The sequence below is a fragment of the Rhinoderma darwinii genome, chromosome 6, assembly GCF_050947455.1.
Source record: "Rhinoderma darwinii isolate aRhiDar2 chromosome 6, aRhiDar2.hap1, whole genome shotgun sequence".
Lineage (NCBI taxonomy): Eukaryota > Metazoa > Chordata > Amphibia > Anura > Rhinodermatidae > Rhinoderma > Rhinoderma darwinii.
In genome coordinates, this window is record NC_134692.1 from 53601439 (window position 1) to 53616857 (window position 15419).

Sequence of the window (15419 nt, forward strand, 5' to 3'; positions counted from 1 at the left end):
AGCCTCAGAAACCCGACAGATCAGCAACGCTGAAAAACATGACATTACCGTCTATTCTAATATGCTGTGTAGAATTTAGTTTTACGTAGAATGGTTGAATTAAAGCGAAGCTTTAATTTGACAAACATACAAATTTGACAGTACAGATTAAAACCCTCCAAACAAAGCCATAGAACAGAAATTAGTTTAGAAATATTTTACATTTATTAAATATGACTTGATCTTCTCGTATTTCTCCATGGTGAAAGTGCCATTGTGCTGAGGAATTCGTTCCAAACTCTCCAGCATTTGTGTATGTGATCTGCTCAATGGTTCTGGACTGTAACAGATAAATGACATGAAATAAAAAAGCAGTATGCACACAGTATATATAAAAATTCGAAATATTTTTAATGCTCCTTTCACTGCCACCAAAACATAACTTTTTTTTATCATGTTCTGATCTTTATTTTAATTTACAAAGGTACTTTATTTAAAAAAATAAATATAATATAATATAATATATATATATATATATATATATAGTGCAGCAGAGGAGTGGAATTGGGATAGGATGTGGCTGCTGACATTTTTTCGCAATTTTACTTCTCAATATTGTTCAAAAAAAGCTTGCCGGTGGAGTGCTGACATTGTCAATCTATTTATACATTTCCAGGAAGAATAACAGAGGAATGCCAATAGAGAGTTCTAAGAAAAGGTGCAATTATTTCATGGCAAAGTATATAGTATAACAGACCTGTCAGGAGAGCAAGGTCCTATTTAAGAAAACGTATCTCATCATGTTATCCTATGAGCAGAAGCAGATATTCTAACAGTGGATAAGGTGTAAAGTTATATAGAACAGAAAATTGTTATACTGCCCCATACAAGTCACAAGACATGGTGTATATGCTGCACTCCATCATGATTCAAACTACTGGGACAAATTTCTTTATAGTATCAGCTTATGTTAATATGACAAATAAATCTAAAAAGTAGTCTAATGTATGTTGCATTTTATATCTCAATGCAGACTGTTTAATTTTCTGATTACATTGTACTGCAAAAATCTTAATAAAAATATATATAGTCTAAATATGTAAAAGTAAGGCTTCATTCACATCTGCGTCAGGTCTCCGGTCATGGGTTCCGTCTGAGCTTTGTGTCAGGGGAACCCATGAACGGAATCCAAACTGAAACAAACGGAAACCATAGGTTTCCGTTTGCATCACCAATGATTTCAATGGTGACTGATCCTGTGCCAATAATTTCCGTTTGTCACCATTGTTTAAAAGGAATAAATAGCACAATCGACTACGGTATTGATTCCGTCAAAACAACGGATGGAACCCATGAACGTAGTCCCGACGCAGATGTGGAAGCCTAAGGCCCCATGCACACGAACGTGTTTTTGCGTCCGCAATTCCCCCGAAAATCCACGGGAGAATTGCGGACCCATTCATTACTATGGGCCGATACACACTATCCGTGTTTTCACGGGTCCCCGCATGTTCGCAAATCCGTGCCGCACAAACTCAGAACATGTCTTATTACGGCCCGCAAATTTGATGCGGACATGCCCATAGAAGTCAATGGGCCCGTGGAAAATGCGGGTACACCTCCGTGTGTCAACCGCAGTTTGCGGAAGTGTTGCTAGGCGACGACCGGGAATGAGTTCTGTCGTCATTCTGTTTTACCTAGGCTTTTTTTTTTATCTGCATTTTGCGGATTACATACGGATGAACTGCGGATTATATACGGATGAACTGCGGAGGACATTTCACGGAACACGGTCCAGGAATTTGCGGACCAGAAAAACACTACGGTCGTGTGCATGAGGCCTAAGGCTAGTTCCAGAAAAAAAAAAAAAAGAAGACCTGTCTTGTTGTTGGCGTCTCTTCGTTGTAATTGCCACAGCAATGTTGTCCCAGGCCTTCTGGGATTCTCCTTTTCCTGGTGCCTCACAACCAAGTTGTCTCCAGCATTCTTCAAAGATTGCCTTCCACTTCTCATCAGCTGGAACTGAAAGACATCCCAGCTTGCTGCACATAAACAGGAAAGTAATCAGTGATCTTACACGGTGTTTAATTTGACAGTCACAAAACTGATCTGAGGTTTTACGGCTATCTGCTACAAAGTGGCCCTTTTGACTTGGTTCTTGTAAGGTTACATAGTTCTACATTAGTCATATAGTGACAATGTTACCATCCCAGTCTAGAGGCGACCAACTTAAGGATGAATAAAGTAAGTAGGTCCACATAACTAGGTCCATCTTCAGGAACACAATTATCGGGCTATCATTTTAACCACCTATAACTCTCTTGAGTAGAAGGGAGCAGACCATCAAGGTTTGTTTGCTAGAACTGAAAAAAATTAGATAAAAAAGTAAATAGACCAAGTATGGATATGAATCATTTTTGGAGGGTCCATAGAAACCAAATTGGAATTACTAGGAAAATGAGAAAAGCAGCCCCACTATACACTTCTATCCATCCAAATTAAAGGAAAAAACATACACAGAGTATATTATGTTAGAATAAGGAAAGTTACATCAATAACCTATCATGACAAAACTTTGTACTCACAGCGACTTGGCTTCCTCCTTCTCCCCTTCATACAAGCTTGGTTTTATGTAGGTGCCATTGACTTTGATACCAGATCCCCATTCCCCACTGAAAACACCCTCAATGCAATCACCATTGGACATTCTAAGAACTCCCTAAAAAAAAATAAAAAAATATATACCACTGGTCGTAAAGGTGAGCAATCATTTTCTTATGGCGATTACAAATCAGAAAAAGAAAAACCTCACCTTCCCATTTAGAGTCCAGTCATCGGAGAACTCTCCTTCATAAACGGTGTCATCTTCAGAGAGAAGAACTCCACTTCCCTAAGACCCACATCGAAATACAGGTGCACATTACATGAAGAAAGACACGTCGAACACACACACGCACGCGCACACACACACTGTAACTATATCTCAAACTCTAAATAGCCTAAACAATTTTAACCTACATTCAAAATAGGACGGCGCATGACTTTTTTTCTCATATTAAACATTTCACTACATGGTGGTTGATGCATTCAGAGATGACTAGTGAATACAGTAGTGAGTAGTTTGTAATAACCCCCTACATCCTATCTGTACAGGGTTTCCATAAGTATTTTGGTCTTTAGAAACATGTTTACATAATAACTCACCATCATCTTATTGAGACTAAAGGCTCCTTCATAATACAAGCCAAACTGCGTCACCACAAGCCCGTTGCCTTGTCGTTGATCATCTTGCCACATTCCCATATACTTTTCACCCCTGGCGAAAAGGAAATGTCATTACTAGCATATATACGGGCGCCAAATGCAAAGTGTATGCATCATGCTGCTCACCACTGTGAGGGTGTCGTAGGCTTCATCGTTGCAACTGTAGATGGTTCCCTGAACCTTAGTATCATTAAGCTCCCCACATTTGTGGGGATCTTAGAATTGTTCAGACTATCTATGGAACGGGACAGCGTTTGCTTTTTTGAACTTAAAGAGGCTCTGTCACCAGATTTTGCAACCCCTATCTGCTATTGCAGCAGATAGGCGCTGCAATGTAGATTACAGTAACGTTTTTATTTTTAAAAAACGAGCATTTTCGTATTTATGCAAATGAGGATTGCAAAAGTACAACTGGGCGTGTTGAAAAGTAAAAGTACAACTGGGCGTGTATTATGTGCGTACATCGGGGCGTGTTTACTACTTTTACTAGCTGGGCGTTGTGTATAGAAGTGTCATCCACTTCTCTTCACAACGCCCAGCTTCTGGCAGTGCAGACACAGCGTGTTCTCCAGAGATCACGCTGTGACGTCACTCACAGGTCCTGCATCGTGTCAGACGAGCGAGGACACATCGGCACCAGAGGCTACAGATGATTCTGCAGCAGCATCGGCGTTTGCAGGTAAGTCCATGTAGCTACTTACCTGCAAATGCTGATGCTGCTGCAGAATCAACTGTAGCCTCTGGTGCCGACACGATGCAGGACCTGTGAGTGACGTCACAGATCTGCACTGCCAGAAGCTGGGCGTTCTGAAGAGAAGTGGATGATACTTCTCATCAGAGTGCCCAGCTAGTAAAAGTAGTAAACACGCCCCGATGTACGCACATAATACACGCCCACTTGGACTTTTACTTTAAACACGCCCAGTTGTACTTTTGCAAGCCTCATTTGCATAAATACGAAAATGGCCATAACTTGGCCAAAAATGCTCGTTTTTTAAAAATAAAAACGTTACTGTAATCTACATTGCAGCGCCTATCTGCTGCAATAGCAGATAGGGGCTGCAAAATCTGGTGACAGAGCCTCTTTAAGTCCATGTACATATCTATAGTTGGTAGTGTTTTTCTATATCCTTTATATCCCCTGATGACTCCCATTCTTTAAGTTGAGAAGAAACGCGTTGGGAAACAGGGTTATGTGTAGGGTCTGTCTGGAGTAGGGAGAGCTTTTTACACACTTCTTTTTGATAGAGTCAGGAACAGGACTGAATATCTGGCCTGTTTACTCTTTAGTTGTGAGGGTGAGTACAGGGACAGTTGACCTCTTTCTAGACCCCTGAGCCTACAGTGTGGATCTAGATCATCTGCATTTTTCCACGGGTTGGAGTGATCCACCTTCTTGTCCACTGTGTCTTAGGATGAAAATTGGTAAGACCCACCCATTTATTATCCATTTCTGTTTAGTGTCATTCTGCATTCATCATATAGGAGCTGCTAGTTGTTGCTATTATTTGGAGATTACATTACAGGAACATAAGCATAGGGCTGGATCTACCTTCTTTATATTTTTTGTGTAGCTATTAGAGCATTCTATTGCTGCACAGTATAATTGTGTGCTTATATGGTGTTATTTGTACTCCAATGTTTTTAATTAGTATCATTAAAAGTTAATTCTTAAGGGGTTAACTCTGAGGACTGTCTAGTCCTCTCACGATCACATACACAATTTTTTTTGCACTGAAGATATTGTTGTGCAGATTGAACTATAAACCTTGATATTACTGGCATAAACAATCAGTGCTAAGTGAATTTTTCAATGTACAACAATGGGTAGAATGAGGTACAGTACTCTACCTTACAAAAAACAGTGACCACTCTTTGTTATTTTAATTTCCGGACAAAAAACACACGCACGCACACGCTTCTACCACCGAGTCTTTAATTTCTCCAGTCTTTACTCTTATGCATCCTACTCAGACTTTAATTCTTTCATCTTCTAGGTCTTAACACCAGCATTACTGCCGATTTGCTCCAAACAAAACTATTCCCACAGGTGTCACTGACCCGTTTCCCTTCAAAGAGACACTAATATTCAAAAAAGCCTAACACAACTTAGAAATACCAAAACATATCTAAAGCTCTGTTCACATCTGTGCTCGCTTTAACATTCTTCTTTTCCGTAATAGGAACACCAACGGCGCCTGACAGAACGCATTGACTTTAATAGGTTCTGTCGGGTTACCGTCATTATGCCGGACAAAATAGCGGTGAGTGATGGAATCTGCGACAGATGTGAATGGAGCCTTAGCTGCCTTGCAAATTTCATCTAAACTGACTAAAAAGCTAATATTTCTAGACATTAGATGACATATATGCATAAAGAATGGGAATGGCAAATGAAAAATAGGCAAAAGAGTAATAAAAAGTCAAACTGAAGTTCAGTAAAATATTAAAAGATATATGGGAATCCTAGCAACAGTACAAGACCTGGTAATCGTCGTCACCATCAAATAAACAATACCTAAATAGAGTGAAGAGACAAAATACAGGAAAAATGCCATATTATATTTAGTTGTTGAGGCTTCTACATAAGTTTTCTGCTTTTGTTACCCAACACTTGTTTAATTTTCAGTCAAAATTCTTCAAAGTGTATTGTGTGGCATTTGCACAGAATTGCCAAGCTGGCCATACACTTTAGATACCGGTTGGCTGAACAATCGTTTGGCCAACAGCTTTCCTCCCGACTTCCCTATACACATGCATGTGTTTTTCATAGGGAGAAAGCCACTGCCAGCGGGTTATCTGCTATGAACAAAAGTATCGGGAATGTTGAAATTCAACATACCAGACCTTTCTCTCCCCCGTCATCTGCCATCGGGGAGAGTTGTGACACTGTCATACACATTGGCTGGTCCACCGGTTCCACCAAAATTGACGAGTACGGCTGGCATACATTTAATGTGTATGGCCAGCTTACATTAAAAAGTGTCCCAGACACTTCCTAAAATCTATTACACTACTAAACTTGTAAGTCAGTCATTCAACCACGGCGGAAGTCTACTAAAGAGTACTAGAAGCTGTCCTATATAAGGGTAGCAAAGGACAGGGGAGTGGAGCTTGGAAATATATAGGTTTACATATACAGATGCCGTATTTTTTTTGTTTTTAAATCCGTTCAAGTTTAATCAAATAACAGCATTACAGGTCATCATACAGTGTTAAATGCAATAAAGTTATTACATCAGAGACCCAGCATGTATTTCCAACGCAACAAATACACCCATACCCAACTTCCCCCTCCCCTTTCCCCCCCGCCGTCCATCTGTCAAATGCTTTCAGTAGGTGATCACCTGCTACTGGCTATTCCAGGCCATCCCCTCTCCTATTCCCATCACAGGTATACCATATTCACACATTCAAAATATAATAACCTTGCAAGATTTCACACTCGTTACCCACTGTTGCCAGTCCCCCACTAGTCTCTGTAAACCATCTCCGCCCATGCAAAGAAGCTGCAATGCCTAGTACCAAAGTATTACCCTCTTGGTCTTTAGTGCCTACACCGGTCCTTCCCTTTTTTTCAGTTCCACTAGGGGAATGCACTATGCGATCTTTAGATCGTAGATATAATGCTCTGGTATACTACATATACCAGAGCATTATTGCCAGTCAGTGTAAAACTGACAGGCATCTACTAGGACGTGCCTCTGACACATCCTAATCCGTATATAGCCAGTGCAGACCTCGGGGCCTTTATTAGGCCCCCGGCTGCCATGGCACCCCATCGGAGGCCTGTTGGCGTTTGCGAGCCGCCGATGGGTGAGAGAGGGAGCCCTTTCCCTCTGTAAACAACTCAAATGCAGCAGTCGCTGATGACCCCGGCATTTGAGTGGTTAAACAGTCGCGATTGAAGTAAACTTCGATCGCTACCGTTGGAGCAGGAGCCCGGCTGGTAGTTTATTAGGCCGCCGTGAAAAGGCGACGGCCTAGAATAAAGCCAAATAATGATCGCCTTAAAAAGTTAAATAAAAAACACTTAACAATGACGAAAAAGGTGAATAACTAAGAGGTTTGCATAAAATAAGAATATGGACAAATACCTTGTAATATCATCAAAGACTCCATAACCTGTCTTCTTATCCATTACCCACTGTCCGATAAACATACTAGGAGATAAGGAAGTCAATTTGCCACTGCGAAGAAGCCCATGCCCATGCCGGTTATTATCCTGAAAGCAACCTTCATATATTTCTCCGTTTGCATACCTGTGACACGTAGAGCATTACTTTGTAAGACTATTTGAAATAAATAATGAAACAACCATATCAGTTTGATAATGTGTGAGTGCTGGAAATACTTACCAGAAGGTACCTTGACCACACATTTTGCCATCTTTCCAATGGCCATGATAACGGTCATTCTTTTTTAAGGCTTTGCTGGGGATTATATACTCTCCATACCTGTGAAGGTATATAATACTCAATAGGATTGTAACATGTAACTGGTACATTCCCAATAATATCCCACCTTGGTTATTTAAGTATTCTTTTTGTTAGGGAATAAGGAGTGGCTAATTTTTTTTGTAAGATAGTGCGATATCTTTGCATAAATTTTCAACTAAAACTGATAGAAGACAATTATCTGTACTATGTTTCTAGGGGTACTAATAAAAGGTATTGCTTACCCATCCTCCAAGCCGTTCCGAAAATCCCCAGTGTATACTCTGCCATCTGGCCAGCTCAATACCCCTCTAGAAAATACAATGAAGTTATCAGTAACAAGTGAAAATAACCCGTGAAACCTTTGAACTCTAATCCCATGCACTCATGAAACAACTTTGTAAAAAATCCAAGTCAATAAGGTTGAGAGGCAAAAGAAGGACACACAGGATGTACGTGTAGTTCATGGAGAGGAGACCTGTGCCCTCACCATCTGCTTTCCAAATAAGTGGGATGAGTCATCAACAGTATACAGGGCTTTCCAGGAATCCTATTGTTGGCAAACACCACCAATTAGATATTAGTATGTTGAAATTGGCAGCACCTGCATATTAAATTATAAGGTCTAAGGTTATTTACCCAGTGGTCTTGACAATGTATTTTCCCTATGTTGCCACACGGAAGCCAGTTTCATAGGATTACACTAAGCACCCCCCCCCCCCCATGAATAGTAGGTATTAGAGTGGTTGTTTCAGTATTTTGCACCTGTGTAACCGTCCTCCATGTAGCATTGTGCTTGTCTGCATCCTGCTGGGAGCTGGTGATTGAGTCTGCCCTTGTATCAGTAAGTATTGCCTCTTCTCTGTGATTTTTTTAAAGTCATTATATCCCTTTTTCTGTGGTTTTCAGTTTCATAGGAAGTCAATTGCCAGTAAAGTTTTTGGAGTGTGTGAGGAAACCCATGCAAGGATGAGGTAAACAAACAGTACAAACTCCATGCACGTGCCCCCAGTCAGATCCACAGATATACCTGCCATGTGGTTTTCCACTTATCCAGCGGCCCTCATATTTGGCATCTTTCAGTCGTGCATCTTTGTAGAAGGTGTATTTGGCACTGCGTGATAGAGGAGGATCCGGTCTTATTATGCTTCCACTAGTAGTAGGTGAAGGCTCATATACTCCCCGTAGTGCTTGGTCCACTGCCTGGCTGATCGCTCGAAGCCACTTAGTCTGCAGAAATAAAACAGAATAATTTCACGAAGTGCATTTTTTTCAGCATGGAATTATTTTTTGTATGATTAAAGGTTATACAATTTTTCAATATACTTTCTGTATTAATTCCTCACAGGTTTTCAAGATCTCTGCTTGTTGTTATTCAGTAGGAACATTCATTATTTACTTCCAGTGGATAGTCTGTCCATGGTCATGTGATGGACACACAGGTGCTGGGATCGTTAGAAGACACAGCTCTAATACACAAACTGTAACGAGTCGTGCACCTGTGTGTCCATCACATGACCAGGACAAAATTGTATCCACTGGAAGTAAACAATGAATGTTCCTACTGAACAAGAAGCAGAGATCTTAAAAACGGTAAAGGAATTAAATACAGAAAGTATAAATCGGAAAATTGTACAACTTTTAATTATTAAAAAAATAACATTAATTTGCTGAAACTTGACAACCCCTTTAAGTATTTTTTTTTTTTTTTTAAATCTACAATAATTTTCTAGTTATTTTGGCTACAGAAGTACCTTGATAGTTAATAATCACCCAGCACTACTTAGTATTATATTGTGGCCTTAACAAGTTCACATACAAGCTATACTAACTGCTTAAAACAATTATTTATGATAAAGCCTTGCACATATAAAAATGTTACTACTAATAAAAATAATTAAACAAATATGCAACAAGTCTCATACCTTTTCTTGTGGAGACAAAGCAGCCAAAGTCAGTTGTTCTTCTGGGGTTGTGATCTTTAAACCATTTCTGGAAGAAACGTATTCCATATAAAGACATACACCTTTATATACACATCACTGACACTTAACCTGGATACAATGACTGACTCAAAGGGGTTAATTTTTTACAAAACAGGCTCTTTTGCATGCAGGATAACACTTCCTGGCCAAGATGTCCTTGACATATTCCTAAGGGTATGTTCACACAGCCAAATTTCAGACGTATACGAGGCGTATTATGCCTCGTTTTACGTCTGAAAATATGGCTACAATACGTCGGCAAACATCTGCCCATTCATTTGAATGGGTTTGCCGACGTACTGTGCAGACGACCTGTTATTTACGCGTCGTCGTTTGACAGCTGTCAAACGACGACTCGTAAAAATACAGCCTCGTCAAAAGAAGTGCAGGACACTTCTTTCAGACGTTTTTGGAGCGGTTTTCTCATAGACTCCAATGAAAACAGCTCCAAAAACGAGTTGGTAAAAAAATGAGTTGGTAAAAATGCGAGTTGGTAAAAAACGTCTGAAAAGCAGGGTCTGTTTTCCCTTGAAAACAGCTCTGGATTTTCAGACGTTTTGGTTGACTACGTGTGAACATACCCTTACACACCTCAACTGTTCCCCCACCACAAACCTGTGATTGGAGCATATAGGTAGGATCAGCACTGAGTGCATATCAGAAGTTAGTATCTGTCCCCATACTAGCCTATGCCCACCACTTTTTTTTTTTTTTTTAAAGTGTACAGGTACTCTACTGGGATGACTTGGGGGTAAGATAGGTCACGGAATAATTCTCACTCCAACACAGTGGATTAGGTTTGAAAATAGCCGTAACCAGTTTAATTATCTTCAATGAAGTTTTACAACACTTGCAAAAGTAAACCCTGGGCCATCCAGCCTCGAACACATACAGTGTCCCTCTCTATGAGGCCTACTACAAGGTGCCTCAAAATAACTACAGTCCCTACCATCATGGTTACGACTCCTAAAAAAATAATGCGTCTTGTTTAACATTGTGAATATAGTGATGAACGTCATTTTAAAGTGTCTTTCTGACAGATATACTAAAATCATCAGCATGGTGCTTGAACTATAAAAACATCAGCTTCCTACTAGAGCTGTAAATAAAACATTAAGTAGACACATGGACAACGTCCAAAATCGAAGTACTGCCATTTAACATCCCAAAGGGCAATGCTTCAGTAAAACCAAATAGACATCGTGCTCATTTATGCAACACAAAAAAAATAGATTTTTGCAACAATACCCACATTCCAGCAACTTCTTCAGATACAGGCTCAGCCCACAGTGTAGACAGCGGAAAAATATGATGTGTAGAGAACTGTGGAAAGAGTGGATATAACATTGAGTAAAAAAAAAAAGATACGGACTACGGTTAGTATGCAGTATGTGCAGTTTTTTAAAAATAGAACTGTGATTTCCTATTGTAATTAGGGAATATTTTAGACTCCAAATCAATAATTATTTGGCCCTGAAATTTTGTAGGTCTTAGAGAACCTTTCACTAGGCCATACATGTGCAGCTGAGAGCACCATGTTACACTGCTGCACAGACCCTGGGGCACTACTTGTCTAGCCTCCTCCATTTTTGAGATATCGGTGCCGTTATATTTGGTGCGTGATATGTAAATTACCCACTATATTGTCACACAGTCTGGTCATCACTGTCTGATAAGAGCTGGAGAGAGGAGGAGAGTGTGTACGCACACGCATAGCTCCACCGCCACGGAACAGAAGAGAAATCATTCACATTCTTCTTCTCTTCTGTGGCGGTGTCGGAGCTGTGCGTGCACACGCTCTCCAGCTCTTGTCAGACACTGTCCAATCAGCTACGGACAGTGTCAGAGCGGCTTGCGCTGTGTGATCTCTCGCGAGATCATACAGCCTTGTCTTTGCGTGCACACGCTCTCTTCTCCAGCTCGTCAGACAGTGATGAGAAGACTGTGTGATCTCACGAGAGAGAGATCACATAGCACAAGCCGTTCGGACGCTGTCTGTAGCTGATTGGGCAGTGTCAGAGTGCTAAGTATCATGCACCCCCCTGCCCTTTCCAAGAAAAGAAACATCCCATTGACAGTACTGGGGGTAATTTACATATTGGGCGCCAAATAGAACGGCCCGGATAGCTCAAAAACAAAAAGGAGGCTAGACACGTACTTTAAAATGCCCCAGGGTCTGCGCAGCAGTGCCTATACCATGGTGCTCTCAGCTGCACATGCATGGGCTAGTGAAAGGTACTCTTTAAGGCAAAGTTAACATCTGCGTCAGAGGCTCCTTTGAAACCGGTGTTGCAGATTGTCTTATTTCCCGGACAAAATAGTGCAGCAATGCCGCTCTGTTTTGTCTGAAAGAATTACAGAAACCCATTTAAAGTCAATGGGTTCCGTCAGGTGCCGTTGGTGTAGGTCACTTGATAGATCCTGGGCTTACGTTACGTTCGTTATTCTGTTGTGATGACAGAAAAGGATACAAAATTTGAGCGCAGATGTGAACAAAGCCCAACAAATTTGTTATACATGTTGGTACTGCAGTGACGGTGGTGCATAATGATGCAGTTACAAGCAACGTTGGTCTTAACAACATCTGCTCAAAAAAAGAAATCTCACCTGGGCATGGACCAGGGCATCATTGAAAAGAATAAACCAGTTGACAGAAAAGCGCCCAGCATTCTGCAAACACAGGCCGCGATTGCTGCTTTCACATATCAGACGTCTTTCTGGTTTCCTTAAAGAATCCTGCAGAATAAAAATAATTAAAGAAACAAACTTTTCAAAGCAAATAAAGAAAAAGTGACTTAATAGTATAACGTATACAAGTTTCTATACTATACGACAATAACAATTTAATTAAACGATGGTAGATATTATTGGCACCCCTAGTGACAGGCACCTAACCATGGGTATAGCTCCATGCCACTAGGAGGCTGACGCTCGGTAAGAGAATAGAGTTGGCTCTTCCCAGGTGGAAGCAGTAGGAGAACAGCAACACCACATCCAGGTCCTGGGAGGAAAACGAAAAAACAACCAGAACAAGTATCCTGGACCCAGGAAAATCATTGAGGGCGGCATCTGTGTCCCCCAGTGAATTCAACTAGAAAGATTTTACAGTGAATACAAAAATCCAATTTTCTCGTTGATGTCATTAAGGGACACAGTACCATGGAGTATCCATAACGAGCCAGGCTGACAGAGGAAACCATGGCATAAATTTGGTAGAATTTTGTGAACCTTTGCACCGAAGCGCAGATAGTAGACTTGTGGACCTGAGAAACTGACATTTGCCATGTGTACTGAGATTCTAGCCATGCCCTTTTATTAAATTTAAATATATTACAATAGTTTTACATATAGAATTGATCTACTAAATTTGAGTAACATTGTAAATATATTGCAACACTTCCATCAATCCTCACCGGTACAGTGTCTGCACAGATCTTGCTATGTTTATTTGCTTTCTAGGACTGTAATGTAATTTAGTGTAGCAAAACTTACAGTAACAAACAAAAAAATCTCCGTTCGGTAGGTTTCCATTTGTTTCTTTTTGACGGACGCAAAAGTGCAGTCTGCAGAACTTTTGTTTCCGTGGAAAAAAAAAAAGGGAAACCTAACGAACGGAGACAAACTGAAACAAAAGAATTACCGTTGAAATCAATGGTAATTCTAACGAAAATGTTGCTTTCCATTTAATCTTTCGGACATCTCTTCCTCTGACGAAAGAGAGGTAAACGTATATGAACGGTAGTGTTAAAGAAGCCTTATCTGGCTACTACATGGCTAATTATTTGGACACTATACAGCGCCCAGGTATCCAACTGCATGCTTAGGGTGTGTTTACATATATCAGTTGCATCAGCATCAGTTTTTTATGCCTCTCAAGCGATTACAAAAATGTATCAGTTGTCATTAGGCTTTTTCACAATTTTTACTGCAGAACCATCAGTTGTCATCAGTTTTTATTATCCATTTTTAACATCAGTTTTTGCCACAATGGTCGACCAAAAAGGTAGTCTAGGGTGTGAAAATGTGCCGATTATCAGAGTGATGCATAGCTTGTGATAGATTGGATACATGATTACTTGTTGTGTACCACGTCAGGGCTCTCCTTCTGTGCTCCAGCCTCGGCGCTACACTGAAGTCTGACACACACTGTAATATTTAGTGCAGCGCCAAGGCCAGCGCCGAGAGGGAGAGCCCTGAAGGCAGCTGCTATCCACTTACCTCAGATCTTCGAAGCAGCCGTATGGACCTGAAAAGATGCCAAACACTAGCCCTTTACAGCTACCCAGCCCACACCACCATGGGATTGCCGTTTTTATTCAAACAGGGTCCGGGTGTTGGGCCATTAAAATTGGCCGCCTCGATCAGTTTTAGACACCCGTTTTGCATCCGTTCCGCGTTTCCGTTTTTGACGGCCGATTTTGACCTGATTTCCATCAGTTATTTACGGTCAGTTTTAAAAACTGATGAATTTCATGTGTAGAAAATGCCACACCCCCTGTAGACAACGCCGCAGTGAGCCCTGTAGATAGCGCCACCCACACCCCTCCCTGCAGATAGCGCGACACACTGCCACACCTGGAGGAGCCCCCGAGTTCATTGTCCATATATAGACCGTGACGTCAGGTGCTCCCTTTAGTAGCGGAATGCCCGAACACAGCGTCGGCAACGCTCTGGCTGAGGATTTCGCTCCTAGAGGGAGCTAAACTGACGCTATCTACAGGGGGGGGGGGGGAGGACTATATACTGAGGAGGTGGCGCCATCTACAGCAGGGGCATGGTTGGCACTAAATTCCACCCCTACTCCCCGGCAATGCTCTGGCCGTGGATTCTCACGCCGGGTGCACTCGGTGTTTAACTTGTAAACAATACATTAAATAGGTTGCGGCGCCGGACCTCCCAGGGAGCCGGACACAAACGCTGCAGGTAACGTATTTAGATCCTGCACAGATCCGGCAGCACAACTTACCGTATGTGCCATGTCCCAGAACAGATCCCATAGAAAGCTATAGGATCCTTTCTAGCATCAGTCTCCCTCTGGCTTTTCTGCAACACGCCGGAGGGAAACAGACAGGGGCAACAGACATATGTAAACGGCCCCTTACTATCTACAAAGGCTTAGTGGGAACACAAGCACATATGTTTATGTTCCTTCCAAGCTCAGTGAAGCAGTAGTGCTCTGGCAGAGCAAATGGAAGTTGTCAGAGATTAAGGGACAGCACAAGAGAAATTTGGAAATCCGAGCCGAATGAACCTCACTGACCCTATTACAGTAGAGCTGCCATGGATGCATAAGAAAAGGAGCACAGAAGGAGGCCACACCTTTTTTTAGGCCTCATGCACACGACCGTATTTTTATTTTTTTTACGGTCCGCAAATACGATTCCATAGTCATGCACAAGTCATCCGAATATACGCTACGCTGTCTGCAAATGCGGTCCGTAGTGCATCCGCAGTTCATTTGTATTTGTCGAATGCGCAAAAAAAACCAAAAAAGAACAGGGAAGAATCTTCAGTAATCCCCTGGCCCCGCATAGCAACAGTTCCCTATTTACAGACAGCTACGGATACACATCCATTGCCGCCTGCAATTACGGAAGTGCCCATAGACTTCTATGGGGAGTCCGTTCAGTAATTACGGACCATAGAACATGTTCTATAATTTGTGTATCATTTCTACGACACTGACACATTCGTAAATATACGGAAAGGCGTCAGTGACCCATAGAAATAGATCCATAATTACGGATGAAAACTA

The 15419-nt window shown here is 41.4% G+C and overlaps 1 protein-coding gene across 1 annotated transcript in view; it reads right to left on the minus strand.

Moving 5' to 3' along the window:
• The window catches only part of ALS2 (alsin Rho guanine nucleotide exchange factor ALS2), a 61688-nt gene that overhangs the window by 13516 nt on the left and 32753 nt on the right, over positions 1-15419 (minus strand). The window contains exons 15-26 of the mRNA XM_075829737.1: positions 12272-12400; positions 10917-10987; positions 9605-9671; positions 8710-8909; positions 7925-7990; positions 7602-7700; positions 7341-7505; positions 3184-3295; positions 2792-2869; positions 2565-2698; positions 1857-2021; positions 202-319 (exon numbers count right to left, since the gene is read on the minus strand). Of these exons, the coding sequence (XP_075685852.1) occupies positions 202-319; positions 1857-2021; positions 2565-2698; positions 2792-2869; positions 3184-3295; positions 7341-7505; positions 7602-7700; positions 7925-7990; positions 8710-8909; positions 9605-9671; positions 10917-10987; positions 12272-12400 (1404 nt within the window). The remainder of the gene's footprint in view (positions 1-201; positions 320-1856; positions 2022-2564; positions 2699-2791; positions 2870-3183; positions 3296-7340; positions 7506-7601; positions 7701-7924; positions 7991-8709; positions 8910-9604; positions 9672-10916; positions 10988-12271; positions 12401-15419) is intronic.